The sequence below is a fragment of the Antedon mediterranea genome, chromosome 5 (assembly GCF_964355755.1).
Source record: "Antedon mediterranea chromosome 5, ecAntMedi1.1, whole genome shotgun sequence".
NCBI lineage: Eukaryota > Metazoa > Echinodermata > Crinoidea > Comatulida > Antedonidae > Antedon > Antedon mediterranea.
Window position 1 is genome coordinate 22,426,506 of NC_092674.1, and position 27,248 is coordinate 22,453,753.

The 27,248-nt window shown below is 33.0% G+C and overlaps 1 protein-coding gene across 1 annotated transcript in view; it reads right to left on the bottom strand.

Moving 5' to 3' along the window:
* LOC140049597 (IgGFc-binding protein-like) overlaps window positions 1-27,248 on the bottom strand; it is a 124,255-nt gene that overhangs the window by 5,246 nt on the left and 91,761 nt on the right. Inside the window, exons 81-117 of the mRNA XM_072094526.1 lie at window positions 26,711-26,866; window positions 26,304-26,454; window positions 25,383-25,556; window positions 24,870-25,072; window positions 24,396-24,567; window positions 23,509-23,622; window positions 22,887-23,095; window positions 22,481-22,585; window positions 22,008-22,163; window positions 21,525-21,678; window positions 19,329-19,508; window positions 17,917-18,116; window positions 17,143-17,317; window positions 16,601-16,717; window positions 15,630-15,832; window positions 15,181-15,285; window positions 14,559-14,708; window positions 13,827-13,968; window positions 13,485-13,667; window positions 12,842-13,038; window positions 12,005-12,179; window positions 11,606-11,722; window positions 10,572-10,795; window positions 9,855-9,959; window positions 9,051-9,206; window positions 8,460-8,619; window positions 8,063-8,239; window positions 7,393-7,601; window positions 6,220-6,397; window positions 5,609-5,719; window positions 5,126-5,331; window positions 4,276-4,383; window positions 3,228-3,380; window positions 2,635-2,791; window positions 1,666-1,848; window positions 1,050-1,249; window positions 420-600 (exon numbers count right to left, since the gene is read on the bottom strand). Of these exons, the coding sequence (XP_071950627.1) occupies window positions 420-600; window positions 1,050-1,249; window positions 1,666-1,848; window positions 2,635-2,791; window positions 3,228-3,380; window positions 4,276-4,383; window positions 5,126-5,331; window positions 5,609-5,719; window positions 6,220-6,397; window positions 7,393-7,601; window positions 8,063-8,239; window positions 8,460-8,619; window positions 9,051-9,206; window positions 9,855-9,959; window positions 10,572-10,795; window positions 11,606-11,722; window positions 12,005-12,179; window positions 12,842-13,038; window positions 13,485-13,667; window positions 13,827-13,968; window positions 14,559-14,708; window positions 15,181-15,285; window positions 15,630-15,832; window positions 16,601-16,717; window positions 17,143-17,317; window positions 17,917-18,116; window positions 19,329-19,508; window positions 21,525-21,678; window positions 22,008-22,163; window positions 22,481-22,585; window positions 22,887-23,095; window positions 23,509-23,622; window positions 24,396-24,567; window positions 24,870-25,072; window positions 25,383-25,556; window positions 26,304-26,454; window positions 26,711-26,866 (6,046 nt within the window). The remainder of the gene's footprint in view (window positions 1-419; window positions 601-1,049; window positions 1,250-1,665; window positions 1,849-2,634; window positions 2,792-3,227; window positions 3,381-4,275; window positions 4,384-5,125; window positions 5,332-5,608; window positions 5,720-6,219; window positions 6,398-7,392; window positions 7,602-8,062; window positions 8,240-8,459; window positions 8,620-9,050; window positions 9,207-9,854; window positions 9,960-10,571; window positions 10,796-11,605; window positions 11,723-12,004; window positions 12,180-12,841; window positions 13,039-13,484; window positions 13,668-13,826; window positions 13,969-14,558; window positions 14,709-15,180; window positions 15,286-15,629; window positions 15,833-16,600; window positions 16,718-17,142; window positions 17,318-17,916; window positions 18,117-19,328; window positions 19,509-21,524; window positions 21,679-22,007; window positions 22,164-22,480; window positions 22,586-22,886; window positions 23,096-23,508; window positions 23,623-24,395; window positions 24,568-24,869; window positions 25,073-25,382; window positions 25,557-26,303; window positions 26,455-26,710; window positions 26,867-27,248) is intronic.

Below are 27,248 nucleotides of genomic sequence, written 5' to 3' on the forward strand. Positions count from 1 at the left end.
AAGTCAGGGACACTCTCCATTGCGAAAATTCTTTTTTGGTGGTGGAACCAGGATTTTTTAAGTGGGAAGTGCAACATAACTAAGAGTATCCTTGCCATTTGGCTGGATAATTTCATTGTTACCAGCCTGCAGTTTATGATAAAAATGAAGCTAATATTGGTTTTAAATTGTTAAATTATCTCAGGATTTGTTTTAAGTTTTATCTAAAAAATCGGGAAAAATTGTATTTTAGAGGCAGATGATACGAAATATTGGGAGACTCTTGTCATTAACAGGGTTGATTGGGAGGTTTCTAGATGTAGTTAATTATGTACCTTTATGGCAACATCACTAAACCTATTGTTAGTGTCTCTGATAGATTACAAACAAGAAAATCACAACTTTGGTTATACATTGTGGAGGATTTGATTTTAATATACCTGATACAGTACAATCTTCCCCATCGCCAAAGAAATCATCTATACAATGACATCCAAAGACACCATCATTAACTTCACATTCTGCATAGTAGTTACATTCCAAACTTCTGCAGTCAAAGGTGTTATTGCCCAAGCATAGACACTCTATGCCGCAATCAGATGTTACATAGGATGAATTAAGCTGTAAAAATAATGTGTACAATTGTTTAGGAAGCTTTCGATTTGCTATAATCGATGACCAAAACACATCATGTTAATTTGTATGCAGGGATACTGTAACATGTTTACTTGCTCACCGCCTTTGCACAGTTTTGATGGTTTCTAGGTCCAGGTAACGACCAATGACAAATAGATATACCTGACCTAGTTAGGTCGTCGCAAATCAAAACCTCCCTATTAATAGATTGCATGGTATTTCCGATTATTGAGTTACAATTTCTAATACTGTACTGGTTTTGTCATAGTTTTACATGTGTCAGAGAATTAAAATTAAAGCAGTTACAGAAAAATAGTGACCATCCATACATCTATAAGCAAAAAAGACTCAAGTCAAGTTTACATAATCATGTGTTCTGCTATATTGTATGTTCACACTGGACCAAATTGTATTGAACCAGTTTGTCTACTTACAGAATAATAATATCCATCATAAGTACAGCCACACTGCTCAACAGGAACACAGTTCAAACCATCTTGAATGTAGCCTGGCTGGCATTCACACCCATCAACACATGCATATGGACAGATTTCATCTGGTTCAGAATCAGCACAAGTTGGGGGGCATGCACTCATGCATGGATTGTACATGGAGTTATCAGGACAACTCAAAGCTGTTATATAGCAAGGGAAAATATGTGGTAATATTTTTGACAGAAAAGTTTCAGAACAAAATTAGGTATTATACTTAAAGGGCCTATTAAGGTTTGGTATTTACAAGGGTAATTTGGTTTTATGTGCACAGACTCAATGTTATTATTGATAGATCATTTTTTGTTATAGCATAGTCCAAACCAACGCTTTAATTTAATAGCAAATTTTAATAGTAGATTTGAATTAGGTCTTGAGAATAAATAAAGCAATGTGTAAAAGCTCCTATTCAATAGTCACACTTATAACACGCTCTGGAAAATTGTTACCCATGAAATAAACACCACTTCTTAAATAATAAGTGTGATTGGTGAATATGACCAGAGAGTTTCGTACTGTCATTAAACTACAAAATCATTATTTTAATATAATCACTTACAACAATCCACCTGCTCTCTCCAATCATCGTCGATTTCAATAAAGTATGCTTTGCAAATCTGTGCATATTGAGCAATGATGTCACACAAGGTTGAAGTATCTGGTTCTGCTTCACATGCATCGTAGAAGCAACTATCGAAGTAATCGGTAACGTTCACAACTGAATGGCATTCTCTGAACACTCCTAGAACCATAAACAAAGTATCTTTTTGATAAACTTTTGAGTATTGATAGAATCTTCTGAAATTGAATTTGAGAATGACCAAATAGTGGATTTGAAACATAGTTCCGATATTATAGAGTTATTTTTCTTTTAATTATTTATAGTAAACATATTCTACTTCGCACTCTCAAGTATTGTCAAAATGATCAGTATTGTAAGGTTATAAACTAAATTTGGGTGTAATGGGGGTATAAAAATAAAAACTACATAAAATCTTGAGTAAAATGGAATTAAACTATATAATTATATCTTTTTTATTTGGACCCTTTGGAAATAAATCCTATAACTAGGATTTAAATGTTCATTCCTGATATCACTGTTAATGATTCTGCCTTAGCCCGAAGCAAATAGTTGGCCTACTATTTTCAAGGCATACCTAGTACATACTGTAATTATAATGAAAACTTTTATTAAATGTATCTACCGCTTCGATCTTAAATCAAATATCGAAGGCAATTCAAAGTTTAGACAGTGTACTCTACCTTGTTTTTCAAATGCATATTACTCACACCAGCCTAAACCTACTATTTTGTCCACCGTGACCATTTTTTGGAAATAGTAAATTTACACTTTATTATGTGTGACACAATTTCAACCAATTGCTAGACAATAAATGTTTGAGCCCTATGACTTCCAGACTTATTAAGTCTTTCGATATTTCATATCCGGAAGATTGACACTTGCAAAATAAGATTCCTCATCTCAAAATAAAAGAAAATAAAGAATTACAATGTGTAATAAACTTACCATTAGGATTGGTCAAAACCTCACACTTAAACTCTGCGAATTCAATTTCAGTTGTTCCAGCTCCATCACATGGTTCATATGCAGCATTGACATTTTCAAGACTATCACATTCTTCACCATAGAACCAGGAATTGCCAAAATCAATTGCATTAATAGCCTTAAATACAGAAACAAATTTTATATAATTATGATGCATTCAATAATAATTTGATTGAGTACACCAAGCCTCATTCAGTGGAATGTAAAACAAAAAAGTCAGCAAATATGCAGTTAAAGCTGTCTAAAGTTATTGAATGGAGGTCATTTGACACAATATATTATTAAAAATTAAACATTTGATTTCAATTTTCAAAATGTGTGAAACTTTTAAGTATTGCCAGACAAACTACTATAAGATACAATCTCAAATTTTCATGATTGTCAAACAGGATAAGGGACGAGTCCAAATGTAACTATAAAACTTATTGACCTACGGAACAAGAGTAACTCAGTGAAAATTGAACATTTGATTTGTTTGCAATTAGGTACAGTAGGTACAGCTGAAACCAAAACTGTAGGCATAACAGTTAAGTAATTAACAGGTAAGTAAGTACCATTAGGCCATCAGGTTTAACCAGATCATTTGAAGCATCACTATCAAAGTTTCCACAAAGGCCTGTGATATCTGTGACCTCCTCACTCGCTACTATCTCAACATTGTTTACACCATCCCAGTAAACCTGTAAACCAAATTCAGTCCACAATACCTAAAAAAAGAAATCAATATGTATTAGCATTAACTCATTTCAATCAGTTTTATCATTGTTACTCTATCAGTTTGTTGGTGATTCAATTCTCTTAGAAAAAGTTCAGTAAAGAGTCACAAAACTTGTTGAAATTAAATCTCAACCATACAGTGACCGCATGAAATTTATGAAACTGCCATCATTAGCATTTCGAAGAAAGAGGTCTTGCTGCTTACAGATTTTTAGAATGATACAAAAGTATGATAATGTTAATCAGGGTGTCTTTTTTTAATTAGCACCATCTACTGTAACTAGAGGCCACAATTTAAAAATTAAAAAAGTTCATAGTAAATCGAAACACAGACAGAAATTCTTTTCAATATCTGCAGTAAATGATTGGAATAGTTTGCCATATCATATAGTAAATGCATCCTCTATCAATAATTTTAAAACCCATCTTGAAACACACTGGAAAACCCACAACCTAACGTTTGAGCCATATAACCAAGATGTTCAAAGAGGGACTCACAAACCTTAATAGGTTTATAGTCTAAAGGTCAATGTAAATCAAGGTAAGGTAAGGTAAATTTGAGGCAAAGCAGAACACATACATTGATGTCGTAGAGACTAGTAAAGTATGTACCTTATTCATAAAATTGAAACAACATCATTCTCAATCGCTGTTGTTTGTATCTTCAAAGTGATGGTAGAAAATATAAGAAATTGAACTGTGCAGGGACCGTTTAATTGGGGTACTTCATTAGTGTATTGATATAATTATGCATAACTATAGTAAGGCTTTAGATACATTTTACACAAAAATTACTCTTTTTAAAGATATGCCGTAATCTAGAGACCTGTAAATCAAATTAGGTGAGTCTCCTATTTTGTCAGTTCTAATCTTTGCTATACTTACAACATCTGTCCCCACAAAAAATATATAAATTCCGTCAGCAAGTAATGTTGGAGGAGTTATAATGACACCATTTATTTTAACTTGTTGATCTTCAATGAATGCAATATTCTAAAAATATAAAAACGAGACAGTTTACACCTTGGGTTTTGGGTATACAGCTAGAAAACACACATTACTGTACCAGCTACAGCTAGAAAGTATACTTTGGCAGCAACAGCTAAAAGCAACTATTACTGTTGCAGCTACAGCTAAAAGCAGCTATTAACAGCTACAGCTAGGAAGAAGCTATGCCATGGTCTTTGTGATGATTGGCTCTTTCAAGTGCAGTGCCGTCGATTGCATAATCAAATTCAAAAGGATATTCAGGGATAGGACTTTACACTTATCTTGATGGAGTGTCATAATAGTACTGAAAATTCAATATCTTCCTGGAGCTTATGAGTATTCTCAAGTTTTGAGATGTTTAAATAGTTTTAGGATTATCAGCAAAGAGGTGACTGTTTTTTTTGTATTTTTTATTATTGTATTTTGGCCGACGTCTGTCGCTAACGACAGTGTCAATTAGTCTTACATTCATCTTAATGATTTAAGAAACTAAGCAAGGACTGTTTAGAGCATCTTGGATGGTCCTATCATTGATCAAGGGCTTCTCTCGTCCAGTGCCCACCTTACACCTTAATCAGAGGAGAAGCATAAGCGGGTAGATGCTGGGACTGCCGTAAGAGTCAACAGTGCTGATTTCAGAAAATAAAGAGCCTCACACATATAAGATAACCCTCAATGAGTGCAAACTGGAATTATAACATCTATTGGATATCACAAACAAAATAAAAATATATATAATACTTACATATTCATCAATGTCTATTACAATAGATTCTGTAGTTGTTACACCATTTTCCTCTCTTGAGTTATACTGGGAGATATGTACCAGTTCAGAATTATTTTTCACATATCCATTAAATAAAGTATATGTGCAATTACCCAAGAAGTCATAGATATAGCCATCAAATGTTGTATAATGTAAGCCACCATATGCTGTGCAAATCTTTTGTACTGTAAAGAAAGACAAGTAATAATTATGTTAGAGATAGAGGTTGTTCGGGCTACTGATCTCTGGGGCCTTGGCTTAAATACTGTCTGACTCACTAAGAGAGATGTTTACCTGTAAAATTTTTGTTTACAGAATGCATTTTTTTTTATATCATTTCTTTAACAATCATTCATATAATAATATATATATATAATATAGACATTATGGATTAGAAAGACTATTATAAAAAAATGTATGTACACATTTAATAACATGAAAGGGTTTTAACAAATTATTCACCTGTGGTACAATTTTTGCCAGTCCAATCTGGTGTACAGATACAATAATAATCGCCAACAGTCGCTAAACATTTACCATCATTCTGGCAGGGTTCTGAATAGCATGTATCCACTGAAATTCAAACGTTACAACAAACAATTCATTATGTATACATAGACGAAATCACAAACAAAAGGGTTAGATTAAGGAACAAAAGAGAAGTGTTCATAGAGGGAAATTAACATCACATTAATAGAGCAAAATTACAATAGAAGAAATACCTGTATTGTTCATTTTGATATGAAGTGCTTTGTCACTTGTTAAAAGTGCTATATAAATAATTATTATTAGAAAGGGCAGTACAGTATTATAATCATTCTCAACCAAGAGAAAATGAATTAAATGAATATAAAAAAGCCTACAAATAAAGGCATTACACAAATTTCAATAAAAAGGAAAAACAGTAGAACCTATCCCTTAGGACACTTCTCTATTCTGAGGACACTTTTCTTTGTAATAAATGAGAGGCAATATATGTTTTAACAGCCAACCAAAATACGCACATTAAGGGACAAAATGTTGGGTATCAAATGTGGGTTCTACTTGGCTACATAACACCCCTGTATACCTACCATAACACTCCATTGAAGCATCACCAGTAAATCCAGGTGGACAGACACATTGTCTTATTCCATCAACTATTTCACAGGAAGCAATTGCATCACAGGTATGGTTAGTGCAGACAAACTGATTGCCGTATTCACATGTACACGACGTCTGACAGTCATCAAACAATTTTGTCTCACCAAGCTAAAAATATATTTCAGAATTAATATTCTCTATGTCTGACAGGTTCAGTGTGAGTTTTGCTAGGAAATGTGAAAGGGAGTGTGAGTTTTTCTAGGCAATATGAAAGGGGAGTGTGAGTTTTGCTAGGCAATGTGAAAGGGGAGTGAGTTTTGCTAGGTAATTTGAAAGATATATTTTAGAATTAATATTCTCTATGTCTGACAGGTTCAGTGTGAGTTTTGCTAGGAAATGTGAAAGGGGGTGTGAGTTTTTCTAGGCAATATGAAAGGGGAGTGTGAGTTTTGCTAGGCAATGTGAAAAGGGGAGTGTGAGTTTTGCTAGGTAATTTGAAAGATAAGTGTGAGTTTTGCTAGGCAATGTGAAAGGGGAGTGTGAGTTTTGCTAGATAATTCGAAAGAGGAGTGTGAGTTTTGCTAGGCAATGTGAAAGAGGAGTGCGAGTTTTGCAAGGTAATTTGAAAGAGGAGTGTGAGTTTTGCTATGTAATTTGAAAGAGGAGTGTGAGTTTTGCTAGGCAATGTGAAAGGGGAGTGTGAGTTTTGCTAGATAATTTGAAAGAGGAGTGTGAGTTTTGCTAGGCAATACTGATAACTGATAAAAATACTTTTATTGCAACTTTTGGGTTGAATTATACAAAAATATATACTTAGACTTAAATGAAAAAATATATCAAATCCATCAACGATATAAATCAATGTGAAAGGGGAGTGAGTTTTTCTAGGCAATGTGAAAGAGGAATGTAAGTTTTGCTAGACAATGTAAAAGGGGAGACTGAGTTTTGCTAGGCAATTTAAAAGGGGAGTGTGAGTTTTTCTAGGCAATGTGAAAGGGGCGTGAGTTTTTCTAGGCAATGTGAAAGAGGAATGTAAGTTTTGCTAGACAATGTGAAAGGGGAGTGCGAGTTTTCCTAGGCAATGTGAGAGGGGTATAACTGTTATGATCATTAAACTACTCTTTTCTGAACACATAAGCTTAAAGCGAAGTACAAATTTTCACCTTATAGTAGTATCCGTCATCCACACAACCACACTCCGAGTATGGGACGCATCTATCATCATCTCTGTAAAATCCAGAAACGCAAGCACAGCCTTCAACACAAAACTCAGTACAAGCCAAATCGTCACTGCCAGTAATAAAGCCATGGCAACTTTCTGGACATGATGAAGCACATGTAGTGTATTCAGAATTCTCAGTGCATTCAATAGCTGCAAAGAATTATGCAAATAAAGACATGTTTATAATAGGACAATAACAAACAACGATAATAGATAAATGTACATTTTTTCTACAGAAAACAAAAGAGATTAGAAAAGTTTTCATTTAAAATGATTTAATGATCTATTTATTATTACCGTATGTCGTTGTTTGTTCAATTAAAATGAAAGGAATATATTGTTTGAAAAAATGTTATAAATACAGTACTGATACCTAAAAATGTACTAAGGTTGTACTAAAACTTCACAAATAGTCAATATTATTTTGTAGAAAATGTTATTTTAACTTTTGCTACTGGATCTTAGGGCATTATCGTTTTTGTTTTTAACATATATATGCCCATTTATGAATTGTTGCGATAACTATGATAGGCTAAAAAGCAATCAGATGATGATGATGACAACAATGAATAATGAATTTTAATTTTGGAAATATGAAAAATCAAACAAACCACATCTAGTATTTCTCCATTCTTGAATATCAACTCCCAATTCTCGACACCGTTGTGCATAGATTTGGATATTGCTACAAGATGGTCCAGAATTTGGTTGGTAAGCACATTCATCATAGAGACAGGCATCATAGTATGGCTGAGAATCCAATATAGATCTGCAAGCACTGAGAGCTCCTAAAAACAAATTTAACATTTATTAACATATAATCAGTCTGGAAAAAAGACACACCTATAATAATACTTTTAAGTAATAATAATAATAATAATAATAATGCCGGGAGTCTCATGATATTTAATTATTAAAATAATTAAATATCATGAGACTCCCGGCATTATTATCAGTTGGTCTGTACGTTTTGGGAGAACATACATCTTCAAATTTAATTAGACATACCGGTACTATCTCTGAGAACAGAACAAGAACCATCAGCAGCAGCTGTATTCATGGACTCATCGCAAGGATCGTAACTTTCTGAGTCGTACGAACCCTCTATATCGCATTCAATAGTGTAGTTGCTCGCCCAACTGTTACCAAAATTAGTTGCATTACGTAACTGCAATAAAAGAAATTGAAAATGTTATACTGTAGTTTATTAAAACAGGAACAAGCTTAATAATAAATATATTTGTATTTTTTGTTTTGGTTAAATAAAAATGTTTATATTATTTAAGATATAAATAATACATTTACTATTATGACACTATTATATTACTTAAATGTATCCTTCCCATTTGATTGGTTTATTACATATCACATGCTGTGTATTATTTCGATCATTCCTCACAATTAGATGGTGCATTGCAGAACTTTTAGCAATATGGTTAAAATGTCAAATTCTGAGCTCCATATTCTCTTATGGGCCTGGCACTAATGTTTGTATTCATGATAGAATATTTTAATGATTTGAAGGTTCTCTACTGGTCAAGGCGATACTTCTTTTAACTCATGGAAATATTCTTTGCATTCCAGGAGTATTAAACCAACCTGTTCTCCTTCTGGTGATGTAAATTCATTGTCTGTGTTGTTATCAAGATTACCACATAAACCACAAAGCAAGCCACTGAAAGTGTCTGGTATATTGATCTCCACATTGAAGTTGCCATCCCAGCGAATCTTTAACCCAAAATCACTCACAAGAAGCTGCAAATGTAATGATTTTGATTTATTTTGATATCTGAAGAATCTGTATTGCTTTTCAGCCAGACAATGAAGAATAGAGAAACTTACATTCTCTCTGTCCCATGTCTTGTAGAAAAAAAACACAACCAATTTCTCTAGGTTTTATTTAGTACTGTATATATAATTATTCAAACATAGTTAACTTTCTGTTTTGTTCTTTTTAGTGAGTGGCTAAGCGATTAGATAGTAGTTCTGTAATCCATAGCCATAATATTGGCAAGGGTTCGAGGCTCATTTTCTCCATTGTTCTGGTGGTAGAACAAGTCTTCTCAGATAAGGACTATAAACCATCAAAAGTACACAAAATATCGAGAAAACTAGGGGAATACCCAGTTTTACTAGTTCACATACAGCCAATTTCGTGGACAGGAGACAGTGCGCTTAATTACATAGACATATAACCTTTTGCATGTAGTTGAAAAGTGGAACATCTACAGTAAGTCTGCAGTGCCATAATCAATAATCTATGGTTGAAATGGTGCCAGCATACATCATTATCATCTTTATTTTGATGACATCAAATTTCAGCCTTAGAGTACAATATTTTGGATTATTTATTTTAGGGCCATGTAATTCAATTTCTTTATTAACTTATAATATAGTACTCACATAGTAACCTGGTATGCTTCTGACTTCAATATCATCTCTGATGTAAGGTGGTGATACAGTTAACCTATCTACACGTAGCTCAGGTCCTCTATAAAGCTCAATGGTCTATAGACGAAATAAAAACATTACAATTAGGTGGAAAATCTGGGTTAAAATTTGTCTAAATCTATATATAGAACCTTCTGCATATCAAGCAGAAGGTTCCGGGTTTGAATCTTGGTTGGGGAGACTTTTTCTCATTCTCAGGTAATACATTTTCAGTATATCACTGGGCGGTTTAGAATTTGTTCTGTGCCTGTGGTGTTTATATATATAAAAGTATCTCTACAGAGATCCTGCTTCGTGAATAAAATACTGAAAGATGAGGGCATATCAAATTGATCTCTGGTGTGTGTGTGCGTACAATTAAGGAACTAGTGCTGCTTCACTGTTAAAGAGTCGCTATCCAATCACAATACCATGAAAGCCCCAGTGGTCTAATGGTTAGGACTTCTTCATATCAAGCAGAAGGTTCCAGGTTTGAATCTTGGTTGGGGGGACTTTTTTCGAATTCCCACAGACTTCTTCATCTTATCGTTTCAATTAATACATTTTCGGTATATCACCGGGCGGTTTAGAATTTGTTCTGTGTCTGTGGTGTCTATATATATATATATATATATATATATATATATATATATATATACAATTTGGAAACCCTAGTGTTTTGTTAAATACCTGATTACCATACAGGAAAGTGATTCTCTTGGTTGACGCTACTCTAGTATTAAAGTCAAGAATTTCATTTTCTTGTAATATTTCAAAGTCAATTTGTTTATCATCTGTCCATAAGGGTGTACAAGTTTTTACAAGTGTGTATTCACAGCCACCCATGAAATCATAGTTGAGTCCATCAAAGGTTACGTAATGAGGGTCTCCATATGCTATGCAAATGTTGTCACCTATTAACGAAAAGAAATTCAACTGAGCTTAAAACACATTAAAAGATATAATGCACATTTTGGGATATATCCTGTAATTGACATTATCTTTCTTTATTTGTTATTATTATAAGCAACGTCTTAGTTAAGTCGAAGATGCTCTCCAGATGTAATGCCATCCTGAGATGAGTAGTAGTAATTTTGTTTATTTTATTTATTTCATTTATATGTAATTTACTTTCTATGGACCAGAGTTTCCGAAATAAAAGATTGAATGAATTATAGCTTATTATGGAATAAAAATTTGAATGTCTAGTTTCGACAAGCCTAAATTCAGATCAAATATATCTCTTATTCTTATTAAAGTTTTATTGTTCACCTGAACATTTTTTTGTTGTTGAATATGCCATTTTAATGTCAAATAAATGGATCGGAAACAAATTATTTAATCATTTATTTTGTATTTTTTAAATGAAAACATTGTTATTTCCGTTACTACAAAATGGTCAAAAGTATGAATTTATTAATCCTCATCCTTTTGGGGACAATACATCTTTAATAATAGCACTTTTCTTGTCTTTTCTTTTATCTTGCATGAGAAGTTTATGTTTGTTTATGACTTAAATTCATAAAATTCTATTTTAAGAACTGACAAACAGACTGAAAAAAGATGTCGGTCATACAAGGATAAATACCCAATATTGGTCATTTTCCACGAGCAATCTACAACTGTCATGTGCGACTATACTCAAATGTGGTTTATGCACAAAAAAGGAACATGATGATGGTCAAACTCTATACTATTAGAGAGTTATTTCAGGCCATCCTTACCTATTTCACAATCATCGCCTGCATATCCGTATGGACAGACACAAGAGTAGCCTGTAAAGTCCGAATCTGGGATGCATGTACCATTGTTGTAACATGGCATTTCTAAGCATGGATCACCTGTCAAGTGTCAGAAATAGATTGATACATTTATAATGTACATGTATCAGTGGATAGGTAAAACAAAGAAGCAATAACAAAAGTCACTCATACAAACATCCCTTTTAACACAAATAGAATAGGGTGAGGAATATAACCAAGGCTTACAGTAATTATACAGTATTTGTAAATACGATTTTGTGGCTATAAATCAAGTGGCTATTAATGTTAATATGTGAAAACAGCATAATCTATTGTGAATGTAAAACAAGACAAATATAGAATTGGACAGAGAAGACATACTTAAACAAACATAGCCATCTCCTCTTAAGTATGCGGGACAGTAGCATCGATATTCATACTCATATCCACCGCAGAGGGCTTCAGGATGGCAGTTGCTAGGTAAACATATAACTTCTGCATCGTCTGTACACGTGCAGGTCTCATTGCAACCAATTCGCAGAAAATCAGAGTCAAGCTAAAAAAAAGGATTTATTACACTTTAGTATACAACATAGGGTTACATGTTTGTGAAAAACAAGTTAAAATCTTGCGTCATGTTGTTTGTTGATTTGTTTTATATTATGTAAAATGTATCTTATCCCTGAATAAATAATAATAAATATTTATCCTAAAAGAAGTAAATACCACCTTAAGCTCTGTCTACACTATCAAAATGTTTTACATTTTAATTGGTAATTGTGACAAACAAATGCTTTATCAATCTAGAACTATCATTATATATAGCCTACTAATATTTAGTTTATTAAAGTTGATATTCCAATAGGCGAAGAGAAAAAAAGCAGAGAGAAAATCGCGCTACCCTTTTCACTACAAGAGCAAATAGCTGTGATTTTCATGTTCATCGTCTGTCTGTTGAACTTTTCAATTCACATGAGTGCCCATGTCATAGTTCATTTCTTGACCTTTGATTGGTGGCACAATTTTTCGCTTCACAAAAAGTAGAAATAATTCGAACTACCAAATTTCCTGAAGCGAAGAACTCAAGGAACTAGAATTTGTCTCAGAGAGGGATTTGGAAAATGGAAACATGAACATGCATGCATATAAGCTGATTATTTCAATTCGCACGAACAAAATTTGCCTATTAAAAAAATCAGCTTCAAGCAGCACTGTTACCTCATATAGGAACCCTGAATCTTTACATCCACATTCACTAGGCTCAATGCAGGACCAGCCTTGCAAGACTGTACCATCTGAACATTCACAACCTGGTACACTGGGAAGGTCACAATCCTCATCTTCATTGCTAGCACATGTCTCAGGACATGATGATAAATTTGTTACGTATATTGAATTTAGAGGACATACAGGTGCTATGAAATAGTTAAAAATGTTACTGTTATTTTCAAATGAAGTAGAAAAATGTAATTTAAGTAATCAGTCAGTATGTCAATATTGTGACTTGAACCTAAAATATATTTTCCAATCTGAAAATGTAATGTATGTCGTTGGCCATCTAAACTTTTCCCGTAAAAATATACTATCATCATTGGTTGTGTTGTCCGATAGTTATTTATACAGTATATTAATGTTTGCGAATATCAGCAGTCATATTTGTAAGTAGAACAGTACTATGTAGCGTAGCTGAACTTAAATTTACTGCCGTAGTTTGGACATTACCATACAAAACAAGATTTTTACTTTCTTGCAAAGAAAACAAATATGTTCTGTGACATATGAATTTTTGTTATTGTAATTGTAAGGATGTAAAACATCATATTCAAATTAAACATTCATTCAATATAATAAAATAAATTACCACAGAATGCTACTGTTCTCCATGGTCCAACAGTTACACCAGCAGACAAACAGAGGGATTCATAAAACTGAATTGTACCGCACAAGATACTATACTCTGTGACCAGAAGACCACATTGGTCAGACATACATCCATCGTAATACGAAGATGGTGGAACAGCTCGATGACAATCAGCAAAAGGTCCTGTCAAAAAAAATGTTTAAAAATATCTTTTATACGCAATGAAACAATATATAGAGATTTTTATATAAACTTCATAATAGCCGCATAATTGAATTAAGACTATTTTCCACTAAGCAAATTTATTCTCATGCTTAATTAAACCAAGCAAATTTGACCAACCTTCTTGATCGTATATGACTTCACAACCACTATATAGATTTGTGGAGTTTCTCATGCATAAACTACCAGACATGCTGTCTGTATCAAAACATTCATCTTCATTTACAATCCAACTATTACCAAAGTCTGTTACTAAATCAACCTTGAAAAAAGAATCAACAAATGTATAGACTCAATACCAAGATCTCTTCTGGATATTATATAAGATGTCTCTCTTTCCAGTGATGTTCAGAATTAAGTAATATCTTTTACATGGATTGGAGTAGAAGTAAAGACAACATTTGGAAAACAAGCATATATGATAATACAGGGATCACACCAGAGTATAGATTCTTAATTACTGTCATCAAAATACTAGTAGTTTCATCAAATAGCAAATGTACCAATCGACAGAACTTTAAACTTTCCACATTTTATCAATGCTAAGGTTTCCTAAATCATGTTGACAGTAACAATTAGTCAGCATTTTAAGACCATTTACACTTAATATTTGGCTCTGGATCTGAAATAGATAAGTAATAATAATATTGGGTTTGGCTGCCCTGGACTTCCTCCCAAGGTAGTTCAGGAGCAGCTTCTTCATTTGGGCAGTGCAGTGAATCGTGTCCAATAGCTTCAAGGCCGTTGTTTGAGATGTAAACACACTGGAATGGATCCAAAAATTGAACCCTGACCCGACCCTGAGTGCTCTAGGACCCAAACGTAAGTGTTAATTGGGTCTTCTTGACTTACCGGTTCTCCATATGGTGTTACAAAGTCATTATCTATATCACCATCAAAACTACCACATAATCCTCGAGTAACCTGCATTTCAGGTAAAGTTACCTCAACGGCAAAGGCTCTATTGACTTTGACCACCAATGAAAAATCTGTTGATAAAATCTTTAGAAAAAAAAATAATTAGGTATAGCTGAGGAATGTAGGTGTGATACAATATTATTCTTATTTAGTTTGCATTGTATTGCACTATGCCTAGAATTCCTAATGATGTAGCTGTATACTAATGCAGTTTCACTCATGAAATTTTTATTTCAAATGCCAAATTGTTCAATTTAAGATGTAATCCAGCACCACCATTTTTAAATGGCAAAATCAGCTCAGCTGTTTATGACCTTTTCCTGCTTTCGCAAAATTTGTCTACAAAATGAACACAAATTAAACAATATTCAAAATCGTAATAGCGTACTTATGTTAGAGGTCATCCATGATCGTAGTCGATTGTATTTTCACACTAATATCTATCTCCATCGTGCGACCACTATTAACAGGAAATTAACAACATAGTTTTCAGTACGAATGACTACGATTTTTGTTATTTATTAAATGTGCAGTGACATAAACGAATATTTCTTACTAAGTAATCGCCAGCAACTCTCACAGTAACACCAGGTAGTTCAGCTTGTGGTATGAATGGTGCGCTGTCTATTGTTAAGCCGTAAGTCCATGATAATCCAAATTGCTGTTGCCATAAAAAAACAAATAGTTATTCATATATAGGACTAAAAATGAATTTTATTCCTAACCCCAATAACCTAACCTCTCTTATATGGTTAAATTAGTATTGCCATCATAGTTTAGCAAACTGAAAGGTTGTCCTAGGTGACAGCTTAACAGGAAGGGAACATTCAGGGGAGGTAAAAGTTGTCAATGTCATCGTCTACAAATACATACAGTATTTATTTTCAAAATAATAATAAGTACACTTATTTGTAAGATTAAAAATATCAAAATTAGTTGCTGTGATACATGTTACTAATATGTTTCTTAACTCTTTTAAAAAACAAATACTAAATAACTACTTACTTTACCATATACAGTTACATACACCGTCTCAATAACAGGATAACCAAATATGTCTGCATCATTCTGGAGGACAACACTAAATTCTTCATCATAATCTTCAGAACTTTCAACGAGAGTGTACTTGCAATTACCTCTGAATGTGAAACTGCGTTTGTCAAAGGTTCTAAAATGTTGACCACCAAAAACAGTGCAGTAACCAATAGCTGAAAATAAAGTGAAACAAAGTTAAAGCTTTAAAGTATATTTAACTCAATCTTCTATTTCGGAATTGCTAGAAAATAAACATAATTTTGTATAAATTAACACATTTTTAAGTGTCATCTTAGGATACTATACAATCTGGAGAGCATCTAAATAGTAGACAATGTATTAAATTATAATACATTGTCTACTACTCTGTTACATATACAGTTTGAAATTGAAAATATTCATATTCTGAGAAGGCATGGTTAGGAATGGAAGTGAGAATCTAGAAAGAATGAAGTCACACTGGATTAGAAAAATGACAAATTTTAACATGTGGTTAGTTTTACAGACACTATGGTAGGTTCTACTAGGCAGGTAGTGGTCAGAAAATGTCTTGGTTAAATTAACCATATTTGACTATTTTTGGTCAATTTAGCCAGTGACTTGGTTTGTTTGACCAATTTAAGTCCAGTGTTATCGAGGCTAAAGAATTCAATGAAAATATTAAAAACTAGAAAAACTTTTACTTTATATTGTTTGAAGGTTTGCATGGTGAAATCAAATGTTGATATAAAGTTTGCGGTACACCACGTATATTAGTTCTGAAAAGAACAGTTGAGTTTCTCAATAGTTCTTTTCAGAACTAACATACGTGCTATACCGTAAAATTCAACATTTGATTTCACCATGCATGCATGTTATTATTCTAGAAAGAGGCCAAGGGAATATAATGTTTGTCTCTGCTATTGTAACATAGAGAAAGAAATAGAAAATGCTGTACATACGTATTTCACATGTTGGTCCAGACCAAAAGAATGGACAGAAGCATTCATAATCATCATTATCATCATCCGGTACACATATACCGTTATTTCTACAAGGTTTGTTGTAACATGGATCAACTAAGTAAAAAAAAAACAAGCAATAATAAATATATAATAATAATGATGAGAAAATACACAGAGATTTAGTAACATATACCCTTTTCACATATGCATAAATTGTTACAGCTTGTAAAAACCTGTAACCAGGTATGATCTTCCAATTTATTACATGTTTTCACAAATACGTACGCGAACCTTGAGAAATCTGGTGAGGAAAGCTTAGTTGCACGCTATTTGATTACTATGATTGTACTGATAATTATTATTATTAATCTATAGAATATTAAATAAAGCTTGTGGATTTGAAAACAGTGAAACAAAATATATGAAATAGCTGCCAAAATTCACTATTTTTACTACTTTTTTACAATGTTTTTATAGTAATTTTGTACTGATAACTTAACTATTGTTATTAATCATTTTAATAACACTTTAATTTATACCCGAGCATATGAGTCCATCTCCAATGAGTGGTTGTTCACAGAAGCAGCCATGAACTCCATCATAAACGCCACAGCTTGCTAGACAGTGACATTGGTATGGTTCACATATAATATTTTCTCCTTCAGTACATGTACATATTTCAGAGCACCAGTCATTAACATAGTAGTCGTCTACCTGTAATATAAGAACATGCACGATTTTAAGACAGAGTCCACAAACAGAAAGTGTGTGGCGGACACTCTTTAAGTGGGAAAATCATGCCTATGCACTAAAATATCCACACACATGGTCTGCTGATTTATTAAATATTGTTTTTTTGATGTCGTCTTGTCTTGTATGTATTTTCTTGTTTTTTCATTTTTACTGAGTCATACTTAATGATAATTGTACTAGGCCCAACCACTCACTTTTCAGTCATTACGGATTGGACCCCATTGGAAATAAGTTTACTTTTTTGTCGACTTAATGGGTTATCCAGGTATTCTTTTAATACATTGTATATTTTAACTTTTTATGTATGAATATCGAATAAAATCAATCAATCAATCAATCAACCTATCGTAAACAATAACAGACACCTCATAATTGTACAAATATAATTTGCTTGCCTACCTGTACAAAACTTTTCTCAAATAGTCTTATACTATATTCAATTGATAATAGTTTGAATGGTTTTATATGTACAATGTTTGATTATATTGTGTTCTTGTTTACAATTGTAACTTGCAATTTAGATATCACACAGGCAAAAACAAAGAAAGTGATAAATTTACCCTTAGATATCTTCCTTCATAAGTGCAGCCACACTCATTTGGTGATACACATTCCAATCCACTGAGTACTAGACCATCATCACAAGAACATCCTTCTACGCATAACTCATTACATGGTTCATACTCATAGTAATTACTGCACGTTGCTGGACAAGGATTGGCACATAGGCTGTATGAAGACCCTTCTGGGCATTCCATTGCTAGTGGTAAATCACAAGAAAAAGATTATTATAATAGGACGTTGGAAAACCTTTTGATGTCACCATCGATATTTATCCTTGTGCTGTTATTTATCTATGGTTATATTAAGTAGGCCTATGCCAAACATCTCACCAGGTAGCGCTTCTTTAGGTCTAAATTGAAGAAGCCAACAGTGGCATCTATAGTGTACAGTATATATAGGTAGGGATCTCACAAAAAAAAAAACTGTAACATCTATATTATTGTCATAACATTTATCAATGTTGTTACCATTTTATTCTAATAGTAGTACAGTATGTATGATTCATTGAAGAGTAAAATTACAATTTTACTCTTTCCTAGTATGCATATAGAGTTCTGCGGTGTGGTGTCACAACAATAGATGCCGCTGCGTGGTTGCTAGCACAATAAAAAATGCGTTCAACACTATATGTTGATAAACACAATAGATCCGTGTTTCTATCAAATTATGTATCTTTAGCTTGATTTTTTAAAGCTTAAACTGTATCTGAAGAATAAATAGATTATGAAAAACAACTATTTAGTGACCTTTTGAAATTTGAGTTTGTTTTTATTGAAAATTATTAAGTTTTAAAATGACTACTTCAATAAGCCTATTCCAAAACATTGGTGACCTTGGAGTCACTGAGGCAGTTGAACGCATTTTTTGGTTGGCTAGCAACTATGCAGCCCCACCTTGAGTGAGTGAGTGGCCGAGCGGTTAAGACAGTGGAACCGTAATTATGTAGCCATAACATCGGCAAGGGTTCGAGGCTCACTCGCTCCATGGTTCTGGTGGTAGAACGAGTCTTCTCGGATAAGGACTATAAACCGTAGGTCCAGTGTACACATAGCTCATGTGCACTTTAAAGAACCTAGTACATCTTTCGAGACGAGTAGAGGGTTACCCCGGTGTACTAGTCCACACAAACACAGCCACTATCACACACAGCCACTGTGCAAATTGGTTTTTACGAAAAAACTAACTCATTCGCTTCACAAAGTGCTATAGTCTTCAAGTCTGAAGTTTGCACTAAATTGGAAGAAGAAGAAAGAAGAAGGGACCTACCGTCCATGCAGCGCCACCTACCGTTGTGACGTCAGCACCGCAGAACTCTATAATGTATTTTATTTTACAGTCCATAAACAATATTTGTATGGAAGTAGACGTGTGTTTGCGAGGTTAAAGAAATTATGCCCAATTTTCTTACGACAGAAATCTGGAGTCCTCCATAAAGAAATATCTACTTCATAAAGCTGGCACATTGTAGCATATGATTTGACAGCAGAACAGAGGGTTATGTCTAAAACATCTGTTGCACAGGCATCATACAAACAGTCATTATAATATGATTCCGGATCAACAACGTCATAACAAGAAGCAAATGGTCCTGAAAGAAATAAACAATGCAGTTTAAAGTAACTTGTTTACCATTAGTAAACTTGTTAATATACAAGGTTTGTATTTGTAATTATTTGTGACTCATAAATGTTTGCAATAAAACAAACCAATCTCATTTTTTATTGAAGTAGTTAATAATACAAAACTAGAAAGCCACTCCGAGAGTGCATACCTCCGCCTACTGTAAAATTCTCCTACATAAGATTTCTCCGGTAAAAAAAAAATATATATATATTTGTGTGTGTCTTAATGCTGTTTGTGATTTAGGCTAATTTCACTACAAGCATGTGTATGCAAGTTTGGTGTAATGGTTATGCAACAAGCCTTTCAATTAACAATAGCTTCAGTTGACTAACAATAGAACAGCAACGCGAAAATCAAACAAGTGAATTTGAAAAGAAATAGGATTTTTAAACTACTCGCATCAAAAAACGTGCACATTAAATCAAATTTATGTTTTAAAATTACAAATCACAAATTATAACTCTTGGCTCTTGTTAAAAAATGAAGTTTTTTGGACAAGTAGTTCTCGAGAAAATGCAATTTCAGTTTACTTGTTACTTTAAGACTGCTCGCCGGCTTTTGAAAAATTCTGTCCTATCTTTTAACACTAGCAGGTCTAAAAAAGTATACTAAAAAGTGGTCCAGAATTGGGACCGCGGTCCGAAATGGTCCCAAAATTTAATGGAATGGTCCTTGACCACATATCTATCTGTACATTCATTTTGGTAAAGATCTTGTAAACTTTTTGAGTAATCCTGCTAACAAACAAACAAACAAACAGACAGACAAACAAACAAACTAGCCTTCGCGCATAGCGCGATACTTGGCCAAATCAAAATTGGCCTCCTGACATTGACCCAATTTTCACCAAAAGTGTGTGTCTTATGCTGTGTGATTTAGGCTAATTTCACTACAATCATGTATGTGTATACGAGTTTGGTGTACAGGTTATGTAACCAGCCTTTCAACGAACAATAGCTTCAGTCGGCTAACAATAGAACAGCAACGCGAAAAACACACGGGTGAATTTGAAAAGAATTATGTTTTGTAAACTACTCGCATCAAAAAACCTCTATATTAAATCTAATTCAGTTTTAAAATTACAAATCACAAATTATAACTCTTGCCTCTTGTACAAAAATGAAGTTGTTTGGAGAAGTAGTTCTCGAGAAAATGCAATTTTAGTTTACTTGTTAATTTAAGACTGCTCACCGGCCTTTGATAATTCTGTCTTTTCTTTTAACACTAGCAGGTCTGAAAGTAATTTTTAAAAGTGGTCCAGAATTGGGACCGTGGTCCAGATTTTAACCAAAATTGGGCGGTGTCGTCCTTGCACCAGGTGACATGTATGGTAGTAATTTGAAGTCATTCGAATCAAAACTGTGAGCGCTAGAGTGATGACAAACAAACAAACAAACAAACAAACAGACAAACAAACAAACACACAAACCAAACAGATCAACATACTTGGCCAATTTTCAATTTGGCCAAGTAACAAACACACGCTACCGATTAAATATACTTCCTTGGCGGAGGTAAACAATGATTTTGATTTTAAGTCACACTTGATTCTAATCAATACTGGTAAAAGAGAATAAAATGAATTTTCAAATCTAAACACACCTGTGTGGTAGTATGGTGGGCAAAAGAAAAAGAAACACTATTTTGGATACTGGTAACAGATACTAACAAGATTCCCATACTGCAAATCTCAAGCCCAGATGCAATGGTAAACAGGCCTAAACTACTGTAGTCTAGCTTGTACAGTGACAAACTCTCCTTTTAAAATCCTGGCTACGGGCTTGAATCTAAACAATATAGTGCTAACCATTAGCTAGGTGATATTTATGGGGTACAAATGAAAAGGAACATCATTTTGGATGGAGAACAGAAACTGAAGGCCTACAACCTACTAGTGTTATGCTCTTTAATGGTACGTAAAATGATGTTGTCCAAATGAAAAATTTTTGCTCAAATTCTCTATTACTAGTGAGATTTATACCTGTTGGTTCTCTAATGATTTCACATGATGCTTCTGCTAGCACTAAGATCTCTGGAGTTGTTACATTGCAAGGATGTGGCATATCTACTTCAATTGTAGTGCACTCATCTATGTTGTATATCCAACTATTTCCAAATTCTGCAGGGCTGTTGGTCTGTAAATATAAACAAAAATAAATATGGCACATACAGTAGTAAAACAAAAAGATAATCATAATGCTTACAAAATGAAAAAACTAAAAATTTACATAAGCTATAATGCTTTTTTTTGATAAATAAAAAATGATTGTATTGATACAGATTTTGAAAAAAAAACACAAATATTTTGATTTTCAATTTATTTTTTAAACTATGATGATTGTACCCTGTTCATATGAATGGATAAATGGGCGAATATAAGAGAAAACAAACAAGCTAAAAAGTTGCTTTTACTGATATACTCTTGGTGGAAATTTAACTAAAACAAAGACAGTAAGCAACTCACAGTGGTTCCATCAGGAAGGGTAAAATCATCTGATCCATCACCATTATAGTTTCCACAAAGACCACATGTCATGTTAAAGTAATCAGCAGATATGCTGACATCTACATCATAACCACCATCCCACTGGACAACCAATGAGAAGTTAGTTTCAAGAATCTGTAAGTAAAACGTAGTAGTAGTAGTAATAATACATACAAATGATTCCCACGAAGTAAAGACATTTGAATAGGCATAGTCCACAACAGTGACATGAGTACATGATAATTAGTAGATAATTCTTTACAGTCTTTGAACAGGCAAAAGTATAAATATTTATATTCAATTTATAAATATTTCATTTTAAATAAACTGAACTTTCATTTACATTTTTGTTTTGGTACATTCAATTTGATTAACCCAATCATGTCATGTCATTAAAATTGGACACCATTACTATATATAGCAAAACATCAATAAAAAATAATAATTCTTACAATGTAAGGCCCACTTAATTGCACAGAAACACCAGGCAATTCTATCGGAGTGTTTTCATAAACACCATTCACTCTAACTTCTTTTCTTTGAAGTAAGTCAATCCTCTAAAAAAGAAAAAACATTTTTGCTTTTATACACTTTCTTCAAAAGAACGTTACACAACTAAATTACGCAAATCTGTCACACTAAGCCAAGATTCCGATCCGGTGGCTTAATAGAATAAAACATGAAAAATGGGAGTAGAGTTTAAGAATAGAACAGTTCACACAAACTCATTCCGTAAAAAACAAATACATGTGTGATAAAAAAATTTAACATACCCTAAGTTTTCTAAAAACACTACCAAATCCGGGGCTCAGCGTAAACACAACTTTTTAACAAAAATAAATTACTTGAAAAACTTACATGTTCAAACACATACACATACAATTCGTTAGTTGTAGCTGCAGCAGGATTGAAGGTATACTTCACATTCTTTTGAACAACAAGAAATTCTGGTTCTTCATAAGTGCAATCTTTCAGAAGAACATATTCGCAATCTCCCATGAAATCAAATTTAGAGCCATCAAATGTTGTGTAGTGAGGGTCTCCATGTGCATTACAATATCCAATACCTATTATAAAAGAGGTAGTAATTGTAATTAATAATTTCAAAATGTTAAATTCAAAGAACAAAAGTATTTTGTTATCATTTTAAAACAGTTGGCTTAAAAACCCCAAAACTTGTTTGTATACTGCAGTGTATTTGCCTTTTATTTATAGACACCAGTACATGCAAATACACCTGTATATGCAAATACACCGGTATATGTAATTACACCGGTATATGCAAATACATCGGTATGTATACAGAGAGTATTTTCCATTGGTTTAACCTATCTGAAAATAAGTCTCTGTCTGCATTCATGTATAGTCTTAAATAATATGTTGATTGGAGCTTAGCAATTCCATTTTTAATCTGTACACAGACAACATTATTTTTCTATCTAAAATTTGATTTGATATGATACAAGTAGTTTTTTTTTACCATCATCACAATATTGTCCACTCCATCCTCTTGAACAGCGACATGTAAATCCTCCAATACCATCACTTATACACTCTCCACCATTATTACATGGCCAACTGTTGCAAGGATCAGCTAAAAATACATGAGAGAAGGCTAAGTACTACCAGTAGTTTACATGTGATTAGATTTAGATTGGTGGTTATACTAGTTGTATAATTATAATATAAACCCAAGTTCTGGATTAAAATCATGACCATGTCACAGTACGACAATATAATAGTAAAAATAGTCAAAACAGTACAATTATCATGTTTTAAACTCTATAACAACAGATCCTAAGGGAAGGGGTGTCATTGTGGAAAGATAAACAGCAGCAATCGACACAAAAGGACCATTAAGGGAGAAGAAAGTTATAGTCTGTGCAGTCCGCACCTTTGCACAATTCAGCTCCGAGTTAAGGCCAATTTACACAGACCAGCGTTAACAGTAATAAAATTATAGAATAAATTATATGTTATTCCTTTGCGGCCTTATGGCCATTTACACACAAAGTGGAGCGGATGGGCAGTTTCCACTCAGGATAGATACAGATTGTATGGGACAAGCTACGTGGCTTTCAGTATCTTACCGTCAATTGGCCTTTAGGCTGTAATTCACAGGTTATTGCTCAACATTTATATTTAAAAGTAATCCCGGGTGACCTAGACAACTCCCTAGTCCAGAACTTAAGGTTGATAACTTTGTTCTCAAAGTAGTCTTTTGTTTACAATGTACCCAATTCCTCCGCCACCTTTAAAAGCGGTCCTAACCTCAACAATTAAGATACAGTACAAAAACACTTATTTCTGCTACTAGCATGGTAGTTTTTCATATTTTCCAGAAGAGACATGCACATTAATACTTACGGAAACATTCCAATCCATCTCCATATAGACCGTCATCACAGACACATTGTCGAATACCATCTACAGATGAGCATGTAGAGTTTGGTGAACAACTATATGGTTCACAACTAACTTCTCCACCTTCGCATTCACAAGAATTTAAACAATCATCAGTCAAAAATTCCGAGTAAGCCTAAAATAATAAATTCAAAAGTAATTTTTATTTTATTAAAAACATGTTTTCTATTTTTATCAATATACTTCTTCAATAAATTATCAAAGCATTTTGAAGTAGTTTAGTAAGTATAGGTACAATTGCAGGCTAGTAATCAGCATCCATTTTATCAATTCAGTCAAAATAGGATGATGATTTTAATTACTATTTCAAGGTAGTATATACTGATGTGTGTCTTGTTAATCTTTATGTTATGATATGTTATTGCCACAATGCAAATATGGCTCTTCTGGATAATGTTCTTTTAATGGTATACTTACCTCATAATAGATTCCCTCATATTGACATCCACAACTTTCAATAGGAACACAAGTGGTTCCACTCAGTACAAATCCTTCTATACATACACAGCTTTCACTACATGGAGTAGTACATGTTAAAGGTGCATCTGAACTAATATCAACACACGTCAAAGGACAAGCTGTGCAAGTACTATACTCAGACCCCTCTGGACACATCAAGGCTATAGAGAATGAAACAATATATATCTCGGTTGGGGCAACTTTTTTTTATTCTCACAGATTTCTTCATCTTATCGTTTCAAATTAATTAATAACATTTCAGTATAACCCTGGGCGGATTACAATTTATTCTGTGCCTTAACATATATATATGTGTATTAACAAGAAACAATTACCATTACATTACCATAGCCAATTAGAGGTTAGGGTGTCATGTTCAAAGTCCCCCAGGGCAAAAATACTGTTGTTTTAATCATTAATAATTGCTGTCACTAAATTAAACAAATAATAAACAATACAAAAATCACTTACGACATATTTCTCTTGTTCTCCATAATCCAACGTTAATAAATCTATCTGTACAAGCTTTAGCATAGCCTTCAATATTACCACAATATGAATAGTCTTGTAAGGCACAGACGTCATAAACACAACTATCAAAATACGCAGTCGAATTAACTTCTTCTTGGCAATCCCTGAAAGGCCCTGTTTATAATGAATATAATTTGTTTACTTCAATGTTTTTTCATAAAGAAACAATGTATTGCTACTAAGCTCCATGAATAGTGTGAACTCAAATTGTTTGAATTGTATACAGAGTGATTTATTGTTCCACATAAAGTAACAAAAATTGTAACCATTTCTGACTGTATGTGTGGAATCTCAAGTAAGCGAAAATTGTCATACATGGGAAAAACATAAAAATACAGATTGTTTGTTCAGTACGGCTACCGATAAAAAGCTTATTAACTATCTAATGAATATTGATGGATTCAATATTTTTGAATTTTTTAAAAGAGAAAGTAGGGTTGGTGATGATTTTAAATGTAAATTATTCCATAAGAAAGGTCCATTAAAAAAAACAGTTTTTCCTGAGGTCAGTAAAGTACAATAAAATGTTTCCTAGTAGATGACCTGGTCTCATAGGAATGGAGCTGACATTTCTACTGTAAACCATGTACAAATGTGTTATCAATAAACCAAAATTAGAAACAATATTTCATAAAACAATCATAAAATAAATTAAAAAAAAATTTATTTAAATTCAAAGAAAAACTGAATTGATTTTTATTAACCATACAGTATTTTATTATATATTATATTACTATTTTTTAGTATAATATGTACCATGTATAAATACATTAGAATCCCATTGGACACCAATATTAAGAGACATTTCTCTGTGAAATGAATGATGAGACATATGTTTAAAGGCGCTTCTTAATTTCTTACCATTAGCCTTAACAAGAACACTGCAGGTTTCCATAGCCATGTTACGTGCTTCATCATCTCTACAAGGATCAACAGGGACTAATGGTTCAAGACTTGAGCATTCATCAGGATTAAATTTCCATTCATTACCGAAATCAGCATAAGAAGATGCCTTAAAAACATTTATAAAATGTGAAGTCAAGAAAATGCAATTATTAATTTTCAACAAAAGTATGTCTAAATCTAATTTTATTTAGCTTCCAATAAGGAGGTATTTGAGTGAATAAACCCTATATTGATAAACATATTGATCACTGCTTTGGCCAGTTTCACTTTGTTAAGGAAACATTACCCACTGTACGTCCTCATGAGAAAAAGAGTTTTAACTAACTAACCCTTGGGTGTGCACAATACCGTATGAAATATACCTGTGTTTTATCTGGTAGTTGTCTGTCATTACTCCTATCATCATCCCATGTACCACACAGACCACATGTTTTATTGTAAAATGTGCCAGGAACGGTTATATCAACATCATGATATCCATTCCAAGTAACTTCCAATGAGAAATTTGTTCTGACAACCTTTAAAAAAAAGAACCATTCAATAATACATTTCATGTTTCTGTTTTCTTCTAAAGGGACCATGGAAAAATTAGTCTAAAGGCCCATTTACACTAGGACGATAAATATATAAACATGCATTTTTTTTACATAAAACAAAATAAATTAGAAAGGTTTTCATTCTAGAACTATAGGATAATCATTTAGGCTGTCTTTGATAAAAATAATATTTTTAAAATTCCAATCAAATGACGTCATGATAAATAAAAACAATAAAATCATTGTATTGTCACGATATTATTGCTCTTACTAATCATGACGTCATTTGATTGGACGTGTGAAAATATCATTTTCATCAAAGGAAGCATAGAAGGTTATTCTATAGTTCTAGAATGAACAGTTT